Source organism: Physeter macrocephalus, chromosome 16 (genome assembly GCF_002837175.3).
Source record: "Physeter macrocephalus isolate SW-GA chromosome 16, ASM283717v5, whole genome shotgun sequence".
In the NCBI taxonomy this organism is placed as follows: Eukaryota; Metazoa; Chordata; class Mammalia; order Artiodactyla; family Physeteridae; genus Physeter; species Physeter macrocephalus.
The window spans coordinates 18,003,936-18,030,112 of NC_041229.1; the positions used below are offsets into that span (position 1 = coordinate 18,003,936).

The 26,177-nt window shown below is 41.7% G+C and overlaps 1 protein-coding gene and 1 non-coding gene across 2 annotated transcripts in view; both read right to left on the minus strand.

The window, feature by feature from the left end:
- Positions 1-2,614: 2,614 nt before the first annotated feature.
- Positions 2,615-26,177, minus strand: part of HTR3B (5-hydroxytryptamine receptor 3B) — a 34,446-nt gene continuing 10,883 nt past the window's right edge. The window contains 7 exon segments of the mRNA XM_007117232.2: positions 2,615-2,850; positions 3,815-3,948; positions 3,950-4,173; positions 12,772-12,926; positions 13,438-13,607; positions 14,381-14,490; positions 14,811-14,855. Coding sequence (XP_007117294.2) covers positions 2,615-2,850; positions 3,815-3,948; positions 3,950-4,173; positions 12,772-12,926; positions 13,438-13,607; positions 14,381-14,490; positions 14,811-14,855 — 1,074 coding nt within the window.
- LOC112066917 (U6 spliceosomal RNA) lies at positions 3,355-3,458 on the minus strand. Its single transcript, XR_002892973.1, has one exon. It is a non-coding gene; the product is annotated as a U6 spliceosomal RNA (small nuclear RNA).

Below are 26,177 nucleotides of genomic sequence, written 5' to 3' on the forward strand. Positions count from 1 at the left end.
TAACTGAGTAGGTCGAGGCAGAGGAGACCAAGAGCAGGAAGTAGGAAGCGAGGAGGGAAACAGGTGGACGTTTGCATGGACACTTCCTGTTCACAAACTTCTTACGCTCCTCATTTCATTAACAGCAGCAGTGGAATTTCATGGACAATTGGCGTTGAGCACTAACTGGGAGGTAATGAGAGAGGGAGGATGCGGGTAAAGGCTGTTTGAATTTAAATTCTTTTCCTTTGGGGGGATGGGGGGCAGATTTTTTTAAAGGCAATTGTAGTGCTGGAAAAAGTTCCTAGCAGACAGCAGTCCTCTGTAAGCAGTGGTAGGAGTAATGCCTTACCCTCAGCCCACTGTGTTCTTCTACCCACCAAATCCTGGTGGTTTCCCTGAGTGAGGGATGCAGAGGGACTGGGTGTCTGACCCTGGGCAGATTCAGTCCCTCAGACTTGGGGAAACACAATGGTAGATGGTAGAAATGTGTCTACCATCAGCCATGAGCTAGAATGAGTTTCTCTGCAATGGTTATGGCAGAATCACCATGAAAAAAACTCTGTATGGACCTGGGCAGAGATGAGGATGACCTAGAAATAGAAAACAAGATTTCTGTTTTAGGAGTGTGCCATCTATTTGACAAGTGATACACACACACAGAGCCACGAAACATTCAAGGGGAGAAGGATAGGAGATAATGTAAGTCTGAAGTTAGAGGAGAGGGGACAGAGTCATGGGGTGATCAGGTGTGAAGGGTGGGGGAGGAGGGCTGTTTTTTGAGCCAGGTCCTTAGACAGGGACCTACAGATTGGTGAAACAGAAGAAGACTGTGCCAACTAGAAGTAGAGGCTTAAATGGAAATGAACCCCTTCCTGAGCAGGATGGCAGGCAGGCTGGCTTGGCTAGATTGAAGGTTCTGTAATAGAAAGCAATGAGAAATGAAGAAAGTTAAATATAAGGGGAGGGAAACTTTGTGGAAGGCTTGAATTCTAATCTTAGGATTCAGGTTATGAGGCCACAGGAACTGCCATAAGATAGGATAATCAGTACAGAATTGGCTACTGAGGAGAATGAACCAGAAGTTGATTAGTTACCCAAGTGCAAGGTGATCAGGGCTCTTCTATCTGGACAGATGGCTGTGGGCACAGATGGGGAGCTAACGGGCCATCGGGACTCTGATGGCTAATTTTGTGTGTCAGCTTGGCTGGGCCACAGATATTTGTTCAAACATTATTCTTGATGTTTCTGTGAAGGTATCTCTTAGATGTTTAAAGTCTTTAAACCAGTAGACTTTGAGTAAAACAGATTGTCCTCCAGAATGTGGGTGGGCTTCATCCAATCATTTGAAGGCCCTAATAGAAAAAGACCAACCTCTCCAGAAGAAAAAATCCAGCCAGCAGACCGCCTATGAACACGAATTGCAATTGTTTCCTGAGTCTCTAGCCTGCCAGAATACGCTACAGATTATGGATTTGCCAAGCCTCCACAATCATGTGAGTGTTATGGGCTGAATTGTGTCCCCCCAGAATTCATATGTTGAAGTCCTAACCCCCAATACATCACAGTGGGACTGTATTTAGAAGCGGGGCCTTTAAAGAAGTAGTTAGGGTTACATGAGTTCATTAGGGTGGGCCCTGGTCCAGTGTGACTAGTGTCCTTAGAAGAAGAGGAAATTTGGACACATATGTGTCCAGAAGAGAACCACAGGAAGAAGGCAGCCATCTACAAGCCAGGGAGAGAGGCCTCAGAAGAAACCAACCCTACCAACACCTTGATCTTGGACTTCCAGCCTGCAGAACTGTGAGAAAATCAATCTCTGTTTAAGCCACCCAGTCTGTGGTATTTTGTTATGGCAGCCAGAGCAGACTAATACAAGGATAGCAGATTATAATAAACTCCTTGAACCCCAGGGCCATGCATTAAGCCTATCCCCCAGCTCAGTGCCTTACACATGGTGCGTGTTGATGAAATGTTGTGCTAGATCTGGATCCCTTCCAATAGGAATGCACTGCTGAGAAGGCACAGGGGAAGATAGACTCACCTGGGATGAAGGGAACAAGAGCTCCAGGATATAGATAAGGTGGGAGCTCTGTGTTCTGGTTGGAACAAGGTTCCTCAGATATCAAGTCCAGTGAAGAATGATCTGAAACTGACTTATTTTGTACTCTCTGGTGTGCCTAACACAAGGCCTAGGACTTAATAACACTCAATACAAGTTTTGTTGAACGACTGACTGAATAAGTGACCAAGACAGGACTGGGAGATGATGGAGTGCTCTTACACCTTTTAAAAAACCGTTTAAACACACATGTATGCTTGCATGTGCTAGAAATTTTCTGATAGAGGTTGTTAACGGTGGTTACTTCTGGGGAGCGAACTGGGTAAAAAGGCAGGATTACTTTTCACTGGATACTTCGTACTGTTTATGCATTTTCATCATGAATGCATTACTCCTGGGTCATTCAATAGCTAATTAGACGATGTGCATCCCTGGGCTGAATGAAAAGAGGCAACGGGGGCTGGAGAACTTTTTACCCCATCATGTGTCCCCTTCCAATATCCCCACAAAAACTTTTCAGCCTTCCCCAAATGCCATGCAAACACATTGATGGAGACCAGCAAACTTGGGTCTTCATAAGCCACTCCACAGCACCCAGAGGGAACACAGGGTGATGGTGTAGAACCCCAGCACAACAAGATAGCGTTGGAAGAGCAGTCGGTCAAAGCGTTCCAGGAGGGCCAGCCACCCAGCCTCCTGTCAGTCTGCCTGGTCCTGGGTCTGGAAGTAGCTGCTGATAGATTGAAGCTGGGACCAGACTTCCCTCATGGTCCCTGGCTGGGCCCGGTGCTCCTGACAGATAGGGGGCTCTACATGAGAGGAAGACACTCTAGGTGAGCCAGGGGCTACCAAGGCTCCCCCGGCCTTCCCATTGAAGCTGATGGCCTCAACCTTCAAGAAAGGTGGTGGGCAAAACTGGGCAGTGGGTTAATTAGGATTGGTGACCCTCTCCCTACCTGCTGAAGGGAGGCCAGACTGCACTGAAGTAACCCCTGGAGAACACAGCAAGTAGGGTGTTGTGTAAGTAGGGTGTCGAGGCTACATCCATCCGGGAGATTTTTCTGAGCTAGCAGCCAGCCCACATTGACTTAGAGCTTTAGGGGCTGGAATGGTTTTTTTTTTTTTAATTGAGGTATAATTGACATATTACATTAGTTTCAAGCGTACAACATAATGATTCAATGTTTGTATATATTGTGAAATGATCACCACAATAAGCCTAGGTAATATCCATCACCACACAGTTACAAATTTTTGTTCTTGTGATGAGAACTTTTGGAATGTAGTCTCTTGGCCACTTTCAAGGATACAGTGAAAATATGGACTGCTTCATGACTTTGCATGTCATCCTTGCACAGGGGCCATGCTAACCTCTGTATCATTCCAGTGTTAGTATATGTGTTGCCAAAGGGAACACTGGGATGATTTGTATACTTTTGCACATTAAGCAAACTATTTGTGTGTGTGTGTGCATGCGCGTGCACGTGCACGCACTCTGCTATTCTGGAGTCAATGGCTCCAAACTGGAAAATGAAACAAGCTAAGGGGACTGAGGCCCTGATCTCTAGGCTGACACGCGGCTTTCTGGCAAGCCAGCAGGAGACGTCTTCAGTCTCCAGGGAGGTAATGTAATATGCAGGGCAGAGGTTAAGAAGCAGGTGTTTCCATTTTTTCATACAGCTGACTCAACACAGCCTGCTGCTCCACCCATGGGAACTAAGGCTGAGGGTGATAAAGCAGAACCAGGCAGGGACCTCAAGGCTTCTCACAAACCTGTTACCCCAGCGAGCTGGGCCCAGGGATCCATCCTAGGCCCTTCCACCTCGGTGTCCCCTCGATTCCTTCCCCATCTGAAAGGCAACATCAGATCTTGGACAGAAGTAATGCGAGACGGGTACCTAGCGACCCCGGAGCTGCTTACCAATTAGAGGGGTGGTCACTGCGCTCTTCGGCACCTCATCAGACATGTTAACCCTGAAGACGGTGTAGCCCACCAGCACGCTGGTCTTGAACACAATCCTGGCGTGGCAGGGGGGCGGGAGATAGGAGCTCCCCAGGTCCACGAGCATTAGGAAGATGCTGGGAATCAGCAGGCTCCCAACATAGACCAATGGGCGCCTGCGAATCACCACCTGGACAGGGATGAGGAATCTGTTGACAAGAGGGTCTAAGCTAATGGACAAATGTTTGGCCAAACCCCTAGCCGAGAGCACTTTCTGCTGTCCCAACATTTCTGCATAATATGAAAAGTCTATGTAGTTTAGAATAGGAGATTATCTTGTGGTTTAGAAAATAGAAATAAATCCTTTAAGCTTTTACATAGAACTAATATTAATATTATTAATCATTATAAGAAGAAGCTACCATTTATTTAGCACTTGCTCTATGCCAGGCACTGGAATAAGTGTTTCATATGATTTGTCTTATTTAATCCTCACAAGAACTCTGAGGGCTGGGTATTATTATTATTATTTTTAACGATTTTATTGGAGTATAATTGCTTTACAATGGTGTGTTAGTTTCTGCTTTATAACGAAATAAATCAGTTATACATATACATATATCCCAATATCTCTTCCCTCTTGCATCTCCCTCCCTCCCACCCTCCCTATCCCACGTTTCTAGCTGGTCACATAGCACCGAGCTGATCTCCCTGTGCTATGCGACTGCTTCTCACTAGCTATCTATTTTACATTTGGTAGTGTATATATGCCCATATATACACTACCACTCTCTCACAGGGCTGGGTATTATTATTTCCATTTTACCAACCGGGAAACTGAGGTTCCTAGAGATTAAATTGCTTGTCCAAATTCACATAGCTGGTGAGTGAGAAACTGTTTTAAAACCAGGTCTTACACCATAATCTTTCCTTTTAAACCATTTAGTTTGCAATATATTGTATTGGTTTTGGTTTAGTCTCTCTTCTTACCTGGAATGCAAACACTTTAGTACCTGTGTATCTGTCAGAGTCTGGTTAGGAACAAATAGCACAGTTAAACTGGGAAAGTTGAGGAGGGCTTGACAAGGTGTGGGCAGGACATAGAGAAACAAGGAGGAGGACAGTGCCCCAGGGATTCGGGGGACTGCGTCAGCTGTTCCTACCTTTAGGCCTGAAGGGAGGAACTTGAGGGGACAGAAAGCTGGTTGGACTTGTGGCTTCCTCTTAGGAGCACAGCCAGCTGGCAGAGACACCGTGGAGTGGGGAGAAATGGAGAGATAAATGCCCCACTCACTCTCCCCCTCCTTCCAATCTCCTGCCACTGTCTCCCCTGCCCGCTACTGGCCAAATATGACCAGGAGTCCCAACTCTACAGGCTGCAGACCAGCCTCCAGGAGCAAAAGTAGATGTGAGGTGGGGGCAACTGCAGATACCCAGCAGGGCCTGCAGCACGGCTGGGCAGAGAGCTGCTGAGCAGGTTTTTTAGCTGGGAATTTAAGGCTCATAAAATTACAATGATTGCTGTTGCCATTTTGTTATACCTAGCTTCTCTGGGATGGGAATAGGAGATGTCTGTAATTAACACAAAATCTATCCTCATCCTTCCTGGAGAGAAACTATGATATGACAGGGCTCTTTCCCCCATCAGACACTTACTGCTTTGCAATGACCGTTTGAGGGTGAAAATGGCATTTTTTAATCCTTCATGGGGCCAGAAATAATACCTATCTTACAGTGGGTATTCGATAAATGTTTACTGAACAAATGAATGTTCTGGGCCATGTTGCTGTTAGATTTGGAAAAATATAATGTCTGAAATCTCCCATTTCTCTGATTCACCAAACAGCTGTGCTGTGACAGACATAGCCGTGGTTAGGAGGTGCAGGGGGAAGGGAGTCAAGGGGCCAGAGTCCACAGGGGCTCTTGTGTTGTGAGCCCCACCTGGGCTGTTGGTGATCTGGCCATATGCAGAGATGGGAGTGACCAAGCCTGCTGTCTCTGGAGGGTAGAAGTGGGAAGACCCCCAGAGACTTCATGGTGGATATTACATAAAGGAGATGAAAGGAATAAGAATACCACGCTAAAGAAAAGTACCAGTAGGCAGGTTGGTTAAGCAGAAAGAGCCCAGACTTAGAGTCAAAGGAACAGCAGAGTTCCCAAGCCCCTCAATTTGATGTGCTGGTTTAAGTGATTCTGGATGGTATCGAACCTCTCCATGCCTTGATTTTTCCCTTTTCAAAAAAGCAGTTTACTTTTGCCTTGCCAAGCATCTTGGGTACAATTGAGATTAGCTGTTGTACTCTTTAAATAAAGTTCCCGCGTAAACAGCACATGCTGAGATGACTCTTCTCCACCCAGAGGCTGATGCAGAGAGTGAATGGAAATCTGGGACAGAACGAAAGATGGGCAGTGTGGCTCCTTAGGGTCCCTGGTTCCTAGGAAAGTGCAGTTTCACCAAACCTCATGTTCCCCAATGTGCCAGGGGAGAGGCGTGGCAAGAGCTAAGAGGCTGGGAGGCAGGTCAGCTTCATGCAGTCAGAAGAAGCCCTGCACTGAGATGGGCCAATGCTTGGCTTTGTGCCATTTTGAGATTCTCAATAATTTTTAAGCAAGGGGCCTTGCATTTTCACTTTGCACGAGGCCCCACAAAGTATGTAGCCTGTCCTGTTGTGAGGATACTCCTCACTGGCTATCAACAGTAGCTGAAAGTAAACAGGTAGGTACAAGGGTGGACAATTAGCTTGGGCTGTGACATAAAGCAGAAAGCTCTATGTCTATGTTTGGCTTGTAAAATCGTAAAACTAGACAGACCCTCCAGAACTACCTTAGCCATTTTTCTGCCTTTTAGCAAGGTTGTTCCAATTCCTAAGACAGATCAAGGAGTTCCTACAGTTTTGGTTTTCTTCAAGCACAAAGGACCCACCTTTTTCTTTAAGTTGATCTGGGGGCAATGTTACCTATGGACTAGACTAATTTTCTCTACAAGCCCAGTGCAGCCTAAAGAAACTCTAATTTTATCCCACAGTTTGCAGAAATGTTTTGTTTTCATGATCTCCTTTGATCCTCAAAGCCCTTTGTTCCCCCACTCAAGAAACATGAATTGAGCATGAACAGAGTATCAGGCACTATCCTAAATAATAGAGTTAGAAGTGGTGACAGGACAGGTCTCTACTCTTGCCCCCCAAACCCCCAACCCACGTCTTATGGGATCAGGAACCAGATTCTGATGGTTAGATATTTCACAAGTCTACAGATCGAAGTTTGCCCCAGAATGGACCCTACCCAGGGTCTATACTTGATTTGATGACAAGATTTGGGACTTTCTGAGTTTATGTTTAGGTGATATTCTGGTCTTAGAATCAGTACTGGGATGCGTTAAGACATTTGGGGATGTTGGGATAGGGCATCTATATTTTGCACATGGGACAGACATGAATTTGGGGGAGTCAGAGGGTGGCAGATGGTACTGGGTTGAATAATGCCCCCCAAAATTTGTGTCCTTCCAGAAGCTCAGGATATGACCTTATTTGGAAATGGGATCATTGCAGATGAAATTAGTTAAGGTGAGGTCATATGGAATAGGGTGGGCCCTTAACCCAATATGACTGATGTCCTTGTAAGAAGAAGAAAAAATGGATATCCTTTGTATCCATACAAAGGATAATGCCATGTAAAGATGGAGGCAGGCATTGGAGTGATATGTCTACAAGCCGAGGAAAGCCAAAGATTGCTAGCAACCACCAAAAGCTAAGGGAGAGGCATGGAGCAGTCTCTCCCTCAGAGCGCCCAGAAGGAGCTAACCCTGCCAACACCTTGATGTCAGATTTCTGACCTCCAGAACTGTGACAGAAGAAATTTCTATTGTTTTAAAGTGGTACTTTGTTATAGCAGCCCTAAGAAACTAATACAGGTGACTTGGCCAGTAACACACAGTGGAAGGATGCCACAGACTGGACTGGAATATTACTGCTTATCTTTAGTTGTGTGTCACCATCATATAGGATTAGGCACATAGTTTCTGGAGTCAAGTCCAGGCTCCACCAGTCACCCCATAACCTTGGTTAAGATACTTAACTTCTCTGCACCCCAATTCAAACACTTGTAAAAATGTGGATCCTTAGAGCCTGCATCTCATAGAGATGTGAGGATTACAGTACGACCTCTTAAAACAGTGCCTAATTTGGAGTCAGTGCTTGGTTTTGTGGTTACTGTTATCATGTCTCCCTGGGCAGATTTTGAGGCCCGTGATAGAAACCAAGAGTCTTGTTTTATTCATGCTTGCATCCTCAGTGCTCAGCATTGAGCTTGGTGCGTGATCAGAACACAAAAGGGGGGCTTCCCTGGTGGCGCAGTGGTTGAGAGTCCGCCTGCCAGTGCAGGGGACGCGGGTTCGTGCCCCGGTCCGGGAGGATCCCACATGCCGCGGAGCGGCTGGGCCCGTGAGCCATGGCCGCTGGGCCTGCGCGTCCGGAGCCTGTGCTCCGCAACGGGAGAGGCCACAACAGCGAGAGGCCCACATACTGAAAAAAAAAAAAAAAAGAACACAAAAGGTGTTCATTGAGCTGTATTAGAGTCTGTTAATAACACTTCTTTTAGCTCCAGTGGGGTGGGAGAGTGGAGTGAGCCCAAACCGGGGCTCTCGTCTTAAGGTCAGTGTTCTGAGGGCTACCTCTCTGCAGGTCATGTCAGGCAGTGACCCCTATATGCCAGGGGACGGTATGTCACCAGCTCAGTGAGACACCACTCTCTGCAGAACTGCCCCTACCTAGAGCCTATCATTTCTAATGGACTAAAGGAGCTGGTGCCTTTAAATTCCACAGAAAGGGAAGAAAAAGCACTTTGGTTTCAGTCCGTATTCTCCATTAGACACCCTTCAGGTGTTAGCAATATTATGCCACAATTTCATTATCCATTAAAGCCAGGTAATAATAAGTACACAAAGGTATTTGGAGCCTATTGATGTTAATGAAAGAGATCAATCTAATTCAGAATGTGTATGTGGAGAGCTCCTTGGAGATGGAATAGGCCCCAAGGTTAGCCTCTAATTGCCTCCTTGATGGTAGACCTCACCAGTACTCAATTTTGCATGACCATCTTTATGACATAGTTGGAATTTTGACACCCAGACTCACGCTTCATACAGAAGCCCATTTTCCTCCTCTCCCAAGCCCCTCCCAACATTCCCAATTCCGAAAGAATGGGAAAGTTGCGGCCATTTAAGTAAGATCCTTGCACAAGAGTGAGAGTTTCTTGGATCTAGACCATGGGTCGGGTTGGATTAGCAGAAAGTCTGTGATTCCAGGGTTACTTGAGTGACCCTGGAAGGGTTTCTAGGGGTCTAAATTACCCCCCCCTCTCTCTCTCTCTGTATATATATATATATATATATGTATATATATATATCTGTGTGTGTGTGTGTCTCTCTCTCCTCTCTTTCTCTCTCTCTCTGGAGTGACCTAATAGAGCTTAGAAGGATCTTCTATCAAGTTTATGAGTTGCATTCAATGGATATCTCAACAAAATTAATCTACCCTACTCTAGAAAGGAAAATTACATCTGAAAATGAGGGTAAACAAGGCGCCTTTCTTTCCCAGATACCCCTCTGCATTTTTCTAGGAGTCCCCTGTGGGTCTCCCAATTCTGGCCACATGAGCATTTAGTCAGTGAGAGGACATCTGTGGTCAGGCTCACTTTAGTTCCCACAACGGTCCGCCCTTTTCTATCTAACGTGAGTTCTCAAATTTTATTTCTACCACCTCTCACTTCTACCCTCATTCTTTAAAAAAGAAACAAAACACTACCATATAGAAATCAAATGTTCACCCTGCTGTTTCTGGGAACCAGCACCTCTGACAATGTACTGGAGGAAACCTCCCCTCCCATGGCTGCTGGATCGGGTGCCTGGCTGCACACAGACATCCTCATAGGCAGAGGTGCCTGTGCTCTGGGCCCCCTGTGGAATGCAGCCTGACTCCAAAGTGTCAGCAGTGCCCTCTGATCAACAATACATGTCCTAGAGTTGCAGACAGGATTGCACGTTAGCCGGAACTAATGGGGCACCCATAGCATTTGGTTCAGTATCAGTGGCAGCATGTACATCAGGCCCAGGCTGATGATGTATTTAGAATAGATCTTTGTTCCTCCTGCCTGCCCCACCTGTTCCCTACCCCCTGATGGGTAGCCTGGACTTGGACACAGGAGGTGATTAGATTAAAAGGGAGCTGGCCCTGTGCTGTCAGGACCCTGGCAAGCCCAATATTGGCATGGAACCAGGCTCTGAATTTCACATTATTGGCTAAAGGTCGTTGAAGGACACCAGGGTGACTTGACTGCTAAATTCAGAGTAGGATGTCTGGCACGGAGTAGGAGAACATTAGCTGACACGGTGCACATAGTTGGAATAGGGAGTCAGGGAGGCTGAAAGAGGTCGAGGGGGACAAAGAACTGAACTGGAGAGTCATTCAATCTACTTTGTCTTCCAGAGTTGCAGGAATGCTCCTGAGTCTGGCTCCCTGACTTACCAAACACGATCTGTGGCTCTTCTCAGGATTCTTTCCCTACTCTGTTCCCAAGGGCCAGGGTGGAAGGTAGCCTGCTAGATAACCAACCTTAACCCCCAGGGCAAAGGTCCCCAGGGAGTAGTTCTAAGAGCATGAAATTGCATCGATGTCCCCTCCAGCCCCCCTCAATGTAAACACTGAATGGAAAAGAAGGGTGGCAGTGAAGATAACAAAGGAATGGGACCTTGGTCCCTGAGATCCAGGGATGAGATCGTCTCCTCCCTTTAACAATCTTTTATGCCTCTGTTCATCATATTTAACATGGAGCTAGGACATAGAAAACCTCTTGCCAGGACTTCCCTGGTGGCGCAGTGGTTAAGAATCTGCCTGCCAATGCAGGGGACACGGGTTTGAGCCCTGGTCCGGGAAGATCCCACATTCTGCGGAGCAACTAAGCCCGCGCATGAGCCACAACTACTGAGCCCACGTGCCACAACTACTGAAGCCCGCACACCTAGAGCCCGTGCTCCACAACAAGAGAAGCCACCGCAACGAGAAGCCCACGTGCAGCAAGGAAGAGTAGCCCTCACTCGATGCAACTAGGGAAAAGCCTGCGCACAGCAACGAAGACCCAACACAGCCAAAAATAAACAAACAAACAAATAAATAAATAAAGTAAAAAAAGAAAACCTCTTGCCACTATTGAGAAGACAATTAATATTTAGGGTAAAGGGTGACATGTAACTACAAATAATGGCTGCTCTATGGAGAGAGTGCGTTTGTGCGCGCGGGAGTACACACTCTTGTTTCCCTGCCCCGTCTCCCATCTTTGTTTGTCTCCTCCGTGCAGTGAAGGTAATGGTGTGTGCAGCATTCTCCGGAGTGCTTGATAGGTGACTGTGTTCCACCTTGCACGTGCTACTCCCTCACATTTCCCTTTAATGCTCTCCATTATTCGGGCTGCATTAATAATGTTTGTGGGCTGATATCTTTAAAATTAATGAGGTGTTTACTCTTAGCCAAGAAACTCATTGAAATTTAAAAAGCTTTCTTTTTCCCCTCCCTTTCTCTTGGTAAAAAAGTGGACAAACAAGCCACAATGCATGCTTTGATAAAAACCAAGCAGAGTAGGCAAGAACCCAAGCCCTACCGCAAGGAAGGTATGAATTGGGATTAGCTGGTGCCCGGCGTTATACATTGGTCAGGTTCAAATCACAGCTGTGTCTAAGAAGCCTTGATTTAACAAGAGCTTTGCTAGAAAGCTGCATACCACAGCTTTTAACCAACAGAGGACTTCTGTGCCCTCAATAATCTCTTATTTCATCTCCACCACTCCCCTTAGCATATGATTATCCATTGTAACCATAGCACCTTAGTCTAGTCTGACTTTTCCTTCTTATTCAAAAGGTTTGTTTCCAGGAGACTTCATCTGTGTGAATTCATCTGTGCAATACTGACCTGTCTGTAGTCTCTACTTTTCAATCAGATTACCTGGCATGAAAGACCCTCCCACTACCCCCAGCTTCCACCACCAGCTGATTTTGTGCAGAAAAGCAGGGCTGAATACTAACGACAAGTCTGCCGGCTGCAGAAACTTGCTGCAAAGTATCAGGCTTCACTGTCCTGCTCCCAACTGCCCCCCAGATGTCTGCTGTACAAATTTCCCCAGGAACAGTGCAGCCAAGGGCATTCCCAGTGGCACATCTGAGAAGTTTGGGTTCTTATCACATCGTTCTAGAGTAGTTGTTCTCTCTGATCCGGAAACCACCAGTGGTCTCTGTGGATCCTGCAGGTGATTTGTTAGCTAATCCCTCAAGATACTCAAGTTAATAATATGATAATTTTATTCATTTGCATCTGGGATTAATTAATAATTTACTCAATTGCAAACAGGACATTAATGTTGAAGAGACACTCTTCTCCCAATTTTTTGTTGCTGTTGTTTGTGGGGGTTTTTTTCTCTCTCTCTCAGTAGCAATTAAAAGTGAGGATGTTACATGTATTGAAAGGCTTGAAGATTCCTGCTGTAGTGGCTGGTTCAGGTCTCTGTCTGAAAACCATTCTCTTTATATTCACATATGGAATAGCTACAGCAGGAGTCCGGGGTCTGTGGCTGAATCTCTGGTCTCTGAAATGCCAAAATGCAAGTGGATGTTGGAACCATTGGAATCTCCTGTACTTAGGTGGTAACGAATGAGAAGATGCAGGAGAGAGACTCCTCAGCCCAATAGAGAAGGTGAAAGACTGCAGAGAAGTGGGCAACAGGGACAGGAAGGGGGAGGACTTACATTAAACTGAATCTGTGCAAAATTTCCAGCGCTGCTTTGCAGGATGTTGTTTGAGGACACAGAAAGAAGTTCCCACTCACTGTCATTCAAAAATGCTTTTTGGTCATGTGTAATGCCTTCTCTGCTTCTCAGGAAGGCCAGGTCTACATCTTCCACTGAAAACAACAGAAACAGTTGACTTCTCATGGAGAGGGGCACCAATATTAACCCACTTTTCCAACTTGCAATTCAAATCCTTCCTTTTTACTCCTGCCCCACATGGACAGTGTTATGGAATGGGGTTCAATATACCATTTTGAATTAGAGGTAGGGATGGGGGATAAAAACTTTCTGATCATGAAAAAAAGCAGCTATGAACTGAGGGTTTGTACTCCATTGTCTATAGAATGAGACTTCTATAACGTTCTCAATGGCAGTAGAGGCCTAATATTGTATTTTCAAACCAACAGCAGCAAAGGGCAATATCTCTTGGCACAATACTGTACTTAGTCTGAATTACAGCAGGAGCCAAATAACTGCAAGAAGAGATTTAGATTTATAAAAAGTCAATTATGTGCAAGAATAAAATAGACCTGAGGGACAGCATAATATAATAATTTCACCTATGTGTGCCAACCCAGCACAAGTGTGTTTGCCCACTAGCAGGCTACACCTCTCATGGCTTACCTGTGTGTAGAATGCTATTGAAGGTTAGGTTGCAATTCTGGATATCGAATGGAAAAGCGTATGTCTCTAAACTGCATGCAGAGACCAGTTGGATGGGCTTAGAGTGCTTAATGGTCCCAGATGAGTTCATGTAAACATAGGAAAGATCAGGTGATCTTTCAATGTCCACACTCTATGAAACACAAAAGATCTTTGTTACAGAAAGGGCTTTAGTCATTCCAATACATAAACAGAACTGATTATGAGATGATAGTGACCGTAACACCCAAGACTAGACTAGAAGTGCAAAGACAAAATCACACTTTACATGAGATAGCCATCCTGGCAAAGGTGGGTTCAGCAATGACAGCCTTGTAAGTCAACTCACTTGCTAACGTTAAAACACAGACATAGGACTTCCCTGGTGGTGCAGTGGTTAAGAATCCGCCTGCCAATGCAGGGCACACGGGTGGGAGTCCTGGTCCAGGAAGATCCCACATGCCGCGGAGAAACTAAGCCCATGCGCCACAACTACTGAGCCTGTGTGCCACAACTACAGAAGCCCGCGCACCTAGAGCCCGTGCTCGGCAACAAGAGAAGCCACTGCAATGAGAGAAGCTCATGCACAGCAACAAAGAGTAGCCCCCGCTCGCCTCAACTAGAGAAAGCCCACGCGCAACAACAAAGACCCAATGCAGCCAAAAATAAAAAATATAAATAAATAAGTAAATGTATAAAACACACACACACAGACATAATCCATGAGTAACATCAAGCATTAGCAATCAAATCTGTATCTTAAATGATGTCAACTCATGGTACTTCTAATTTGAATATTCCCAACAGTATGCTCTTCTTCAAGTTGAGAAACAAAAAATAGTAACAATGACTTAAAGGAAGCAGCAACCAGCCTGAATATTCTAAGCAGTCTAAACCCCACAGAAACACACCCCAGCACACTTACAACTCATTTATGATGATATCAGGAGCCCAGACTGCACTTAGAGGTAGGGAGAGCTCTCTAATCTCATCAAACATGCTGGAGTTCCAGGATAAAAACTCATCATCCCAAACCTGTAGCCAAAAAGGAAACATCACAAAGGGGCAATGTCAATCTCATCAAAGAACTGAAGAGGGATTCGGATGAATAACTCAACTGATCAGCCAGTTGGTTCTATCTGTCAGGGAAGAGGACTTTCCATTCAACTCCTAAAGAGGGTTGCCCCAACCAGAAACCACGGCCATGTACCTTACTCAGATTCTAATAAATCAGGTCTGCTGCAGACATAAAGAACTAGAAACACAAGATAGTATCTATTTCTTCTAATAATCACATCTTGCAACAGATCGAGTTCAGGAGTCCAGCATGCACGGAAGAAAACATAATCATTTACCTCACGATACCATACACTTGTCTTTAATTTTTGATTCTGTGCATCCTGCAAAGCAAAAAGAACATCCACACCAAATCTTAGAGTGTCAGTAAATCAAAGCCCAATTCAACAGTATGACAATTCAGAGGAAGAAAATCAAATCCAACGAAATAATGCTGATTTTAGAAACATTACCTTGACTCTTCAAGATCTGAGTATTCTCAGTTCTTATTTATTACATACACCTGTCGCTATGAGCTTTACTATATTATCTATGATGAAATGACACACTAACTGCACTTGACATCTTAAATGATTTGCTAATCTCTTTCCTACTCTAATTGTTACTCTGCCATTAATCAGACTAAAAGATGATATGTAGTCGTAGCCAATTTTGGACTAAAAAGATGAGACCACGCTTTTATTTGTAATCAAGATGTTATTCATAATCTTTCAATGAGTGTTATCTCAGCTGCCATTGGCAGCCGTTCCTGTTGTTACCTTATGCTTGGATTTCTCTGCTTATAAAACAGGCTGAATGAGCTTAATCCAAGTGAGGTATATTTTTGGTGATATAAATAGATGTGGCTTCCCATGTCTGCAATGAGTCAGTGATTTAAAAAAAAAGATCTCCCCAAACAAACAAAAAAACCCACTTTACTAATTTTTTTTCATATTGAATCTAGTAAAAACATGCTAAAATGATTATGTTCTTAGGGATTAAAAGAAAAGGAATATCTCATACCATATACAAGCATTAACTCAAAATGGATCATAAACCAAAATGTCAGAGCTAAAACTATAAAACTCTTAGAACAAAACATAGGAGCAAACTTCATGACTTTGAATTAGGCAATAATTTCTTAGATATGACACCACAAGCGCAAGCAGCAAAAGAAAAAGTAAATGGGACTTCATCAAAATTTAAAACTTTTGTGTTTGAAAGGACATCATCAGGAAGTCAAATGACAACCCACAGTATGGGAGAAAATATTTGCAAATCATATATCTAGTAAGCGGCTGGTATCCAGAATATATAAAGGACTCTTACAACTCAACAATAAAAAGACAAATAACACGATTTAAAAATGAGCATCAGGGGCTTCCCTGGTGGCGCAGTGGTTGGGGGTCCGCCTGCCGATGCAGGGGACACGGGCTCGTGCCCCGGTCTGGGAGGATCCCACATGCCGCGGAGCGGCTGGGCCCGTGAGCCATGGCCACTGGGCCTGCGCTTCCGGAGCCTGTGCTCTGCGGCGGGAGAGACCACAGCAGTGAGAGGCCCACGTACCACACAAAAAAAATAAAATAAAATAAAAATGAGCATCAAAGGACACAGTCAACAGAGTGAGAAGGCAACTCATGGAATGGAAGAAAACATTTGTGGATCCTATATCTGATAAAGGGTTATTATCCTGAATATTAAAGAACTTCTACAACTCAAAACAAAACCAATATCCTTACTGAAGAGTGGACAAAAGACTTGAATACACATTTGTCCAAAGTAGGTATACAAATGGCCAATAAATACATGAAAATATGCTCAACATCACAGCTATGGACCAAACTGTGTTCTTCCAAAATTCATATGTGACTGTATTTGGAGATAGGACTTTTAGGAGAAAATTAAGGTTAAATGAGGTCAAAAGGGTGGGGCTCTCATCCAATAGGATTGGTGACCTTAGAAAGAGAGGAAGAGAGAATGATCTCTCTTTCTCCTCCCTGTGAGGACACAGTGAGAAGGCAGCCATCTGCAAGCCAGGAGGAGAGCTCTTACTAGGAACCAAATTGGCTGGAACTTTGATCTTGAACTGCCCAGCCTCCAGAACTGTGAGAAATAAATTTCTGTTGTTTAAGCCACCCAGTCTATGGTATTTGTTACGGCAGTCGGAGCTGGCTGATATAATCTCTAATCATTAGGGAAATATAAACCAAAACCACAATGAAATACCATTTCACTCTCATTAGGATGGCTACTATTTTTTTAAAAAGCAGAAAATAAGTGTTGGTGAGGATAATTGGAATTCTTGTGCACTGTTGTTGGGAATGTAAAATGGTGCAGCTGCTATGGAAAACAGTATGGCAGTTCCTAAAAACTTAAAAATAGAATTACTACATGGTCCAACAATTCCTCTCCTCGGCATTTACCCAAAAGAATTGAAAGCAGGGACTTGGACAGATATTTGTACATCCATGTTCATTATTCACAATAGCCAAGGGGTGGAAGCAACCCAAGTGTCCCTCAGTGGATGAATGGATGAACAAAATGTGGTATATATATGCAATGTAATATTATTCAGTCTTTAAAAGGAAGGAAATTCTGACACATGCTACAACATGGATGAACCTTGAAGACACGGCAAAGTCACAAATAAGCCAGTCACAAAAGGACAAATATTTTATGATTCCACTATATATAGTCTAAGTACCTAGACTAGTCAAATTCATAGAGACAGAAAGTAGAATGATGGTTGCCAGGGGCTGGGGAATGGGAAATGGGGAGCTGGTGTTTAATGGGTGCAGGGTTTCAGTTTTGGAAGATGAAGAGTTCTGGAGTTGGACAGTGGTGATGTTTGTACAACAATGAGCATGTACTTAATGCCATTGAACTGTACACTTAAAAAAGGTTAAGATGGAAATTTTATATTATGTGTAGTTTACCACAAGCAAAATTAATAATTTTAAAATAAGCAAAGGACTTGAATAGATATTTCTCCAAAGGAGATAAATAAATGTGGCCAATTAACACTTGAAAAGATGCTCGACATCATTAGTTATTAGGGAAATGCAAATTAATACCACAATGAGATACCACTTCACCCCACTAGGATGGATAAAATTAAAAAGACAGAAAATAAGTGTTGGGAAAATGTAGAAAAATTAGAGCCCCCCTACATTGCTAGTGGGATTATAAAATGGTGCAGCCACTTTGCAAAACAGTATGGTAGTTCCTCAGAATGTTAAACATATAGTTACCATAGGACCTAGCAACTGCACTCCTAAGTGAATAACCAAAGCTCCTGAAAACAGAAGTACGCACACTCACACAGTGTGTACAGGCAAAAAAGCAAACTTGTACAGGACTGTTCATAGCAGCCAAAAAGTAGAAATAACACAATGCCCATCAACTGATGAATGGATAAACAAAATGTGGTACATTTCCATTCAATAGAATATTTTTCAGCATTAAAAAGTAGCAAGTTCATACATGATACAACATGGATGAAACTTGAAGACATTATGCTAAATGAAAGAATTCAATCACAAGAGGCCATTTATTGTATGATACCATTTATATGAAATGTCTGGAATAGGCAAATCTATAGAGATAAAAAGTAGATTAGTGGAACTTCCCTGGAAGTCCAGTGGTTAAGACTTCACCTTCCAATGCAGGGAGTGAAGGTCTGATCCCTGGTTGGGGAGCTAAGATTCCACATGCCTTGCAGCCAAAAAAAACCACGCCAAAACATAGAACAGAAGCAATATTGTGACAAATTCAATGAAAACTCTTAAAAAAATGGTCCACATCAAAAGAAAACTTAAAAAAAAAAAGTAGATTAGTGTTTGCCTAGGGCCGGTGGGTGTGGGGTGCAGGATGCGCCTGCTAATGGTATGAAATCTTTGGAAGTGATGAAATGCTCTGAAATTAGATAGTGGTCATGGTTGCACAGTTCTGTGAATATACTGCAACCACTGAATTATATACTTTAAATGGATGAGTTTTGTGGTTGTGTTATATCTCAATAGAACTGCCATTTTAAAAATGTATTAATAAAGAAAAAGAAAATCATTATTTTTTGACCACGCCGTGTGGCATGTGGGATTTTATTTCCCTGACTGGGGATCAAACCCGTGCCCCCAGTAGTGGAAGCGTGGAGGCTTAACCATTGGACTGCCAGGGAAGTCCCAGGAAACCATTTTTGAAGATGCTTCAGGGAATGTATAAGTAAGAAGGCTGGTACAAACTACTGATGAAACCATTCCTTTCCAATTGTATCCTTCAAAGAGAATAAGAGGCATGGAAAATCCAAGATGAAAACATGTGAAATAAAATGTGTAAAACACTTCCTTACTGATTTTGGTTCAAAGCTAAGGAGTCATTTAAATAACATTTGTATTTCTGTAATATTAAGTGTAATACCAATTTCAGTAAAATAATAGAGTTGGGGAGTTATGGCATGAAAGCAAATAACAGCTTCATTTTCCTCCCCAGAACAAAGTATATTAAATTAATTATCCAGTCAGTTATCCAATCACATCAAAAATATATAATCTTTGTGCATAGGGTCAAGACTACCACTCTCTTCAATCCAGGTTGGGTGGCGGGTAGGGAGGAGCCATTGATATTTACTTCTTGCAGGGGGTGCACCTGGAATTGTGTAGTACTCAGACTATACAGGTGTACACAGGATGGCATCATTTGAAAGAGAAACAATAAACTTTTAAAATTAAAGTTCCCCCTTTTTGCAATCAAAAAAGCATGTTGCTATTGAATAAACATTTCTAGGTACCTTGAGAAAAAAGGGATTGTGCACAGATACAGAGGGACTCTACTTTAGTGGTTCAGCAAAGGTTAGTCTGAGTGAACTTGCTCTGCAGATTTTTATGAACTTCAAATAGATACTTGAGAAAGGCAGGTTTTAAAATGGTATACAGTTGTCCCTCAGTATCCATGGGGGATTGGCTCCAGAACCCCCTCAGATACCAAAATCTATAGATGCTCAAGACCCTTTTGTATAAAGTGGAGAAGTATTTGCATATAACCTACACACATCCTCCAGTATACTTTAAATCATCTCTAGATTACTCATAATACCCAATACAATGAAATGCTACGGAAATAGTTGTTGATGCATGGTAAATTCAAGTTTTGCTTTTGGGAACTTTCTGGAATTTTTTAAAATAAATTCATGTATTTTTGGCTGCCTTGGGTCTTCGTTGCTGCATGCGGGCTTTCTCTAGTTGCAGAGAGCAGGGGCTACTCTTCGTTGTGCGCAGGCTTTTCATTGCGGTGGCTTCTCTTGTTGTGGACCACAGGCTCTAGGCACGTGGGCTTCAGTAGCTGTGGCACGTGGGCTCAGTAGTTGCAGCACACGGGCTTAGTTGCTCCGCAGCATGTGGGATCTTCCCGGACCAGGGATCGAACCCTTGTCCCCTGCATTGGCAGGCGGATTCTTAACCACTGCACCACCAGGGAAGTCTCTGGAATTTTTTTAAAAATATATTTTCGAGGCACAGTTGGTTCAATCTGCAAATACAAAACTCACGGATATGGAGGACTGACTGTACAAAATGAAAACACTGAATTCACAAGTATTTCCCCAAGAAACAGCTTGGAGGAGGTACAGAGGGGACTCCCAGCCAAGATTGGCTCTGAGGGGCTCAGGGCAGTTAAAAAAAGACCTCTACTGAGAGCCCAAGATTGGGTGACACCACTTTCTTCCAAGTTTTACTGGCTGAGAGAGCCTGAAATAGATCATATCTCACCCACTAACACACAAAAGGCACAGTTCTAGGCTTAGCTGCAATCAAAGAGGGTCCCCCCTTAACAGGGGAAAAAGTCCAAAATGTTGTTTCTATTACTGAGAAATATAGCTTTTAGCTACTCTTTCATAACAAATATACTTTTACATCTATGAAATGTCCCAACCAGTTTCTTTATCACTGTCATGCCAAGTTGTGAATATAACTCGTTGACTCAGTCATGTGGCTGGGGAGGAAGGTCTCTACGTATTAATGTTTCATTTTCACTGTCATTTTATCTAGTTGGTTCTTATTAACTGCCATGTTGATGCCTTCGCTTGTTTTTCTCTTCCTGCCAAGCCCTTTGTCATGTTACATGTAACAGTAGTGTTAAGAATTTTTTTCCTAATATCTTATGGAGGTGTCTGGGAGGATTTGTCATTCAGCCCTAAAGAACACAATGTCAAAAAGAAGTTTGAGGCTAAAACTGAAGTCTTTTTTTTGTGAAGGGAAACAAGTTTCTCAATGCCAGCTGGTGAACATAATTGGTTCTCTGGTGGCATTATTCACAGCTTTTCCCTCTGTGCATCTCTTTCTTTTATTTTTTTCTTTAGATGCCCTCCATCTTGCTTGTTAAAAGCAAAGGATATTTCAGAGAATTGGAATTCATTAGTCTTCCTAACAGAGGGAGTCTATTTAGATCTAAATTGGTGGTTAGCAAATATACAGATAATTCCCGCACATTCTTATTTATCTTTCCCAGTTCCAAAGACTATAGAAACAGATGCCTCAACGTCTGGCTGGGAGGCCCTAGTCAATGGACTGGAATACAAAGGAATCTTGGATTCAGAATTGACAAAACTCAATAGAAACAAATGGAAACTCTTCCCTGTTAGTAGATTATCTCTATAATCAGATTTCCCTAAGGTACACATAATACCCAGAAATTCTAAGACAAGACTGTAGTCTTTCATGTAAACAAAACAGGAGGCAAAACATAACGGAAGGGAGGTGCACTGATGAAAGCTGGGCTGAAAGCTCTTCACTCCAAACAAAAGTTGCCAGCAGTTCAGCTGCTGGTAGATGCATCCAACAAGTTATCTATTCACATTGGGAGTGTCCTTGTCTGAGCAGAATTTGTGAGCGATTTTTATCAAGTCCTTCAAATCAGCCGTGCCTCTGGAACGAACTTTAGGAGCAGCCCACTTGAATGTAATAGAGACATTTGCAAAGTATATTAGACTAAGTCATTCATAAAGACAACCCTAGAATTGTACTCACATATCTTAATTAATTGGTTAGACAAATATCTACCCAGTAGCTTTGAAGTAAGATATATTATGCTGCATATTGTGGGAAATAGGACCATGAGTTAGAAAATCCTTCCCTCAAGTAGCTATTAGAGTATGCGACATTTTAACAATTAACTATGGGCATTAAGAAATATACATACTTCGCTGGATTCAAAAGAGGGAGACATTGCTGTCTGTTTGGAGAATTGAGGAAAATTTCTCTTAGGAGCTGAGATTTGAGGACTATAATATTTGATAGATGGCAAATGAAGAGGAAAACACATTCAGTGGAGGAAATAGCAGAATTAATAGCATATAGGCAGGAAACAAGAAGTTCAGGTTCATTGTAACATTGAGTACATGTAGAAGATAAAGTTAAGACAGTAGATGGGGATAAAACTAGAGGGATGGAATATAAGATTTTTCCATATTTCTGAAGGCAAGTTTTCCATATCCAATAAAATGATATGTCTAACATATTCTTTTAAAAAATTAGTATATTTCACAACAGTGGAGAAGCATATCTTTGAAAAAATAATGGTGTTCTCCTTACCCACCATAAGGGATATAATTTTATTTTCTTTTATTGGGGTAGGAAGAAAGAATTAGATTAAAAGTTTCAATTTGATACAGTTGTTCCAAGGGAATTAGTAATATAAAGACTATACTCCTTTTCTTTATCTCCAAATAAGCCTCTAAAGGAAAGTCTGAGCAATTCTACTTCACCTTCATCAATATGAAGTCAGAAAGTAGAAGAATGAGGAGAGACCTAGAAACCTGTCTTCAGCTCTTAACTCAAGGCTGATTCTATCTCTTCCCTGGAGTTTCATATAACATGGTTCATATCGTGTCTTTATTCAAATCATGCTTTTCCCATTGGACAATGTCCGATAAACAATATAGACATAACAACCCACTGACAACTAAATAGCAAGGACTAATATCTCTTAAGTAAGTGAAGATGCAGCCCCAGAAAATTGTCTCCAAAATTCTAGTTCAACATCCAAATAGAAAAGAGATTTAAAGGAGTTTTCTATTGGAGCTTTGTGTAAGACTAGTCTTTTGGAGAGTAAGGGTGGGTGTTTTCTGGAATTTAATTAAACAGTATTTTCTAGGATCTTAGATATAGTACTTTTACTAGTGTGAGTGGGGAAATAAAGCTGAGAAAAGTGAAATTGTGTGCTAAAAGGAGGATTTTTTGTGTTTCATTTAAATATACCTACTTATGGCTGCATAGCACAGGGAGATCAGCTCTGTGCTTTGTGTCCACCTAGAGGGGTACGATAGGGAGGGTGGGAGGGAGACGCAAGAGGGAGGAGATATGGGGATGTATGTATATGTATAGCTGATTCACTTTGTTATACAGCAGAAACTAACACACCATTGTAAAGCAATTATACTCCAATAAAGATGTTAAAAATAAATAAATAAATGTACCTACTTATGAAGAAATAATGAGTAGGGGTTTATCTAAGCTGGAGGAAAATTAGGCTAAAATAACTTCAGTAGATAAAAAATAATTTAAACCATGTTATAACAGAAAATTTATACTTTCAGTTTTAAAGTATTTTTCATCAATTTCCATACCTGAGTCTCAGTCAAAAAAGCAGAGTCCAGGGCTTCCCTGGTGGCACAGTGGTTGAGAGTCCGCCTGCCAATGCAGGGGACGCGGGTTCGTGCCCCGGTCCGGGAGGATCCCACATGCTGCCGTGGAGCGGCTGGGCCCGTGAGCCATGGCCGCTGAGCCTGCACGTCCGGGGCCTGTGCTCCGTGACGGGAGAGGCCACGGCGGTGAGAGGCCCACATACCGCAAAAAAAAAAAAAAAAAAAAAAATTCAGAGTCTATGATTCATAGTGCAGCACTACGATATTAACATAGAGACACACCTCCATTAAAATAAATTAAAGAGAAATTATTGAATTATTTTTTTAAAGTACATTAAAATAATAACATTGTTATTGTAGGGCATATTATGTATGTAAATGTAAGGGGAACAGGTAAATAGAATTTTACTGTTGTAAGTTTTGTACATTTTATATGAAGTGTAATAACATTAATTCTAAGTACATTGTATTAAGATAATGATGGGTATGGAAATCCCTAAAATAACATCTAAAAATAATACACAGAGGGATTGCAAAAAAGCTAATTTGATTTTAGAGGAACTAAAATCAAATATTAAAAAATATTTAATTTATCCAAAATAAGGCAGGATAAGAGGAGCAGAAAACAGAAAACAGATGAGACAGCTAGAAAACAAATAGCAAGATGGTATTGGTAAATGGACAAAACACTTCCATTAAAATGCATAGATTGACAGGTTAAAATAGCAATACCCTGGAACACTACTCAGCAACAAAAAAGAGTGAACTATTATACACACAACAACTTGGATGAACCTGAAGGAAATTACACTGAATGAAAGAAGCCAACCTCAAAGGTAAGATATTACATGATCCCATTTATATAATATTCTTAAGATAACACAATTATAAAGATAGAGAAGGGATTTATTGGTTGCCAGGGGCTATGGGTTAGAGGGGAGAAAGGATTGTGGCTATAAAGAAACAGTACCAGGAAGCCCTGTGGTGATGATTGTGTAGCTTGATGTGGTGGTAGTGGTGGTTACACAAAGCTGCACATATGATAAAATTATAGAGAAACATACACACACATGCAAATGAGTATATGTAAAACTGGAGAAATCTGAATAAGCACCAAAGTCCATTTTCTAGTACTGATACTGTACTGTATTTATGCAAGATGTTAACATTGGGGGGCATTGGGTGAAGTGTGCACAGAACCTCCCTATAAATTTATTAGCAACTTCCTGTAAATTTATAGTTATTTCAAAATAAAAAGTTTAACAAAATGAAAGACCAAACTACATGCTCTGTCTAAGAGATGACTTTGAGTACCACAGAAACTGAAAATAAAAGGATGGCAAAATACATACCATGCAAAAAGTAAGCAAGAAAAAAACTTCAAGAAAAAGAATATTACCAGAGATAAAGAAGGGTATTTTATAATGGTAAAAGGTTCTATTTGTTAAGAAGACATATGATCTTAAATGCATATGCATCTAATAACGGGGCAGAGAAACAGACAAACCACAATTATAATTGGGGATTGTTATACCCCTCTCTACGAAATTAATAGAACAACTGGACAAAAAAAGTTGTTATAGGAGATTTTAACAATGCTATAAACACATTTATTGAATTTACATTTATAGAACAGTGCACCCTTCTATTCAACATTGCACTAGATGTTTGAGTCAGGGCAGTAGGCAATAAAAGGAAAGAAAAGCTATAAAGATTGGAAAGAAAGACGTACAGCTTTCATTATTCTCAGACAACATGATCTTCTACAGAGAAAAATTGAAAGAATCTACAAAAAAGACTCAAAAATTAATGAGATGGCAGGGTCACAGGATCAAGGCCAATATATACAAATCAGTTATATTTTTGTATGCTAGCAAGTGACAGAGACCCAAAATTAAAATACATTTATATTATTAAAATTTAAATTCTCTTTCTTATCAAAAAATATCATTTATAATAGCATCAAAAATGTGAAATACTTAGGGATAAATTTAACCAGATATGTGCAGAACACTGAAAAACACTAAACATTATGCAAAGAAATTAAAGAACTAAACAAATGGAGAGATACACTGTTGTCATGGATTGGAAGCTTATTGTTAAGATGTTGATTCTCCTTAAATTGATCTATAGATTTAGTGCAATCTCAATAAAAATCTGGTAGTCTTTAAAATAGAAACTGATGAATTTTCTTAAGTTTATATGGAAATACAATGTGCCTAGAAGAGTCAAAACAATTTTAAAACAGAAGAATAAGGTTGAAAGACTCACACTATCTGATTTCAAGACTTCTGTAATGCACACTAATTGACACAGTGTATTGGTGTAAGGAGAAATATATTGACTAGTTGGACAGAACAGAATCCAAAACTAGACCAAAACTATATAAAGAACTTCTGCAACTCAATAACAAGGTAATAAACAACCTTATTTTTAAAAATGTAAAAGATTTGAGCGAATACCCTATTTTAAAAGATATACAGTTGACAAGTAAGCACATGGAAAGATGTTCAACATCATTAGTTTTTAGTGAAATGAAAGTTTAAAACCACATTGAGATATCACAAATCTACTTTATTGTGACAAATCTACTAGAATGGTTAAAATTTAAAGAGACTGACAATATCAAGTGCTGACGATCATGTGGAGGAACTGAAACTCTCAGACATTGCAGGTGGAATGTAAAATAACACAGCCACTTTGGAAAACAGTTTGGCAGTTTCTTATAAAGTTAAACGTAGACTTATACAACTCAGCAATCCCACACCTAAGTATTTATCCAACAGAAGTGAAAATGTATGCAAATGTTTACAGTGACTTTATTCATAATTGCTCCTATTTGGAAACAACTCACATCACATGTCCAACAACTGGTAAATAAGTAAACAAATTGCAGTACATTTGTACAATAGAATACTACGACTGATATATGCAACAACACAACGCTGATAGCTCTCAAAGGCATTATTCTAAGTGAAAGAACCCAAAAACAAAGAATAAAATACAATTTGATTCCATTTATATGACATTC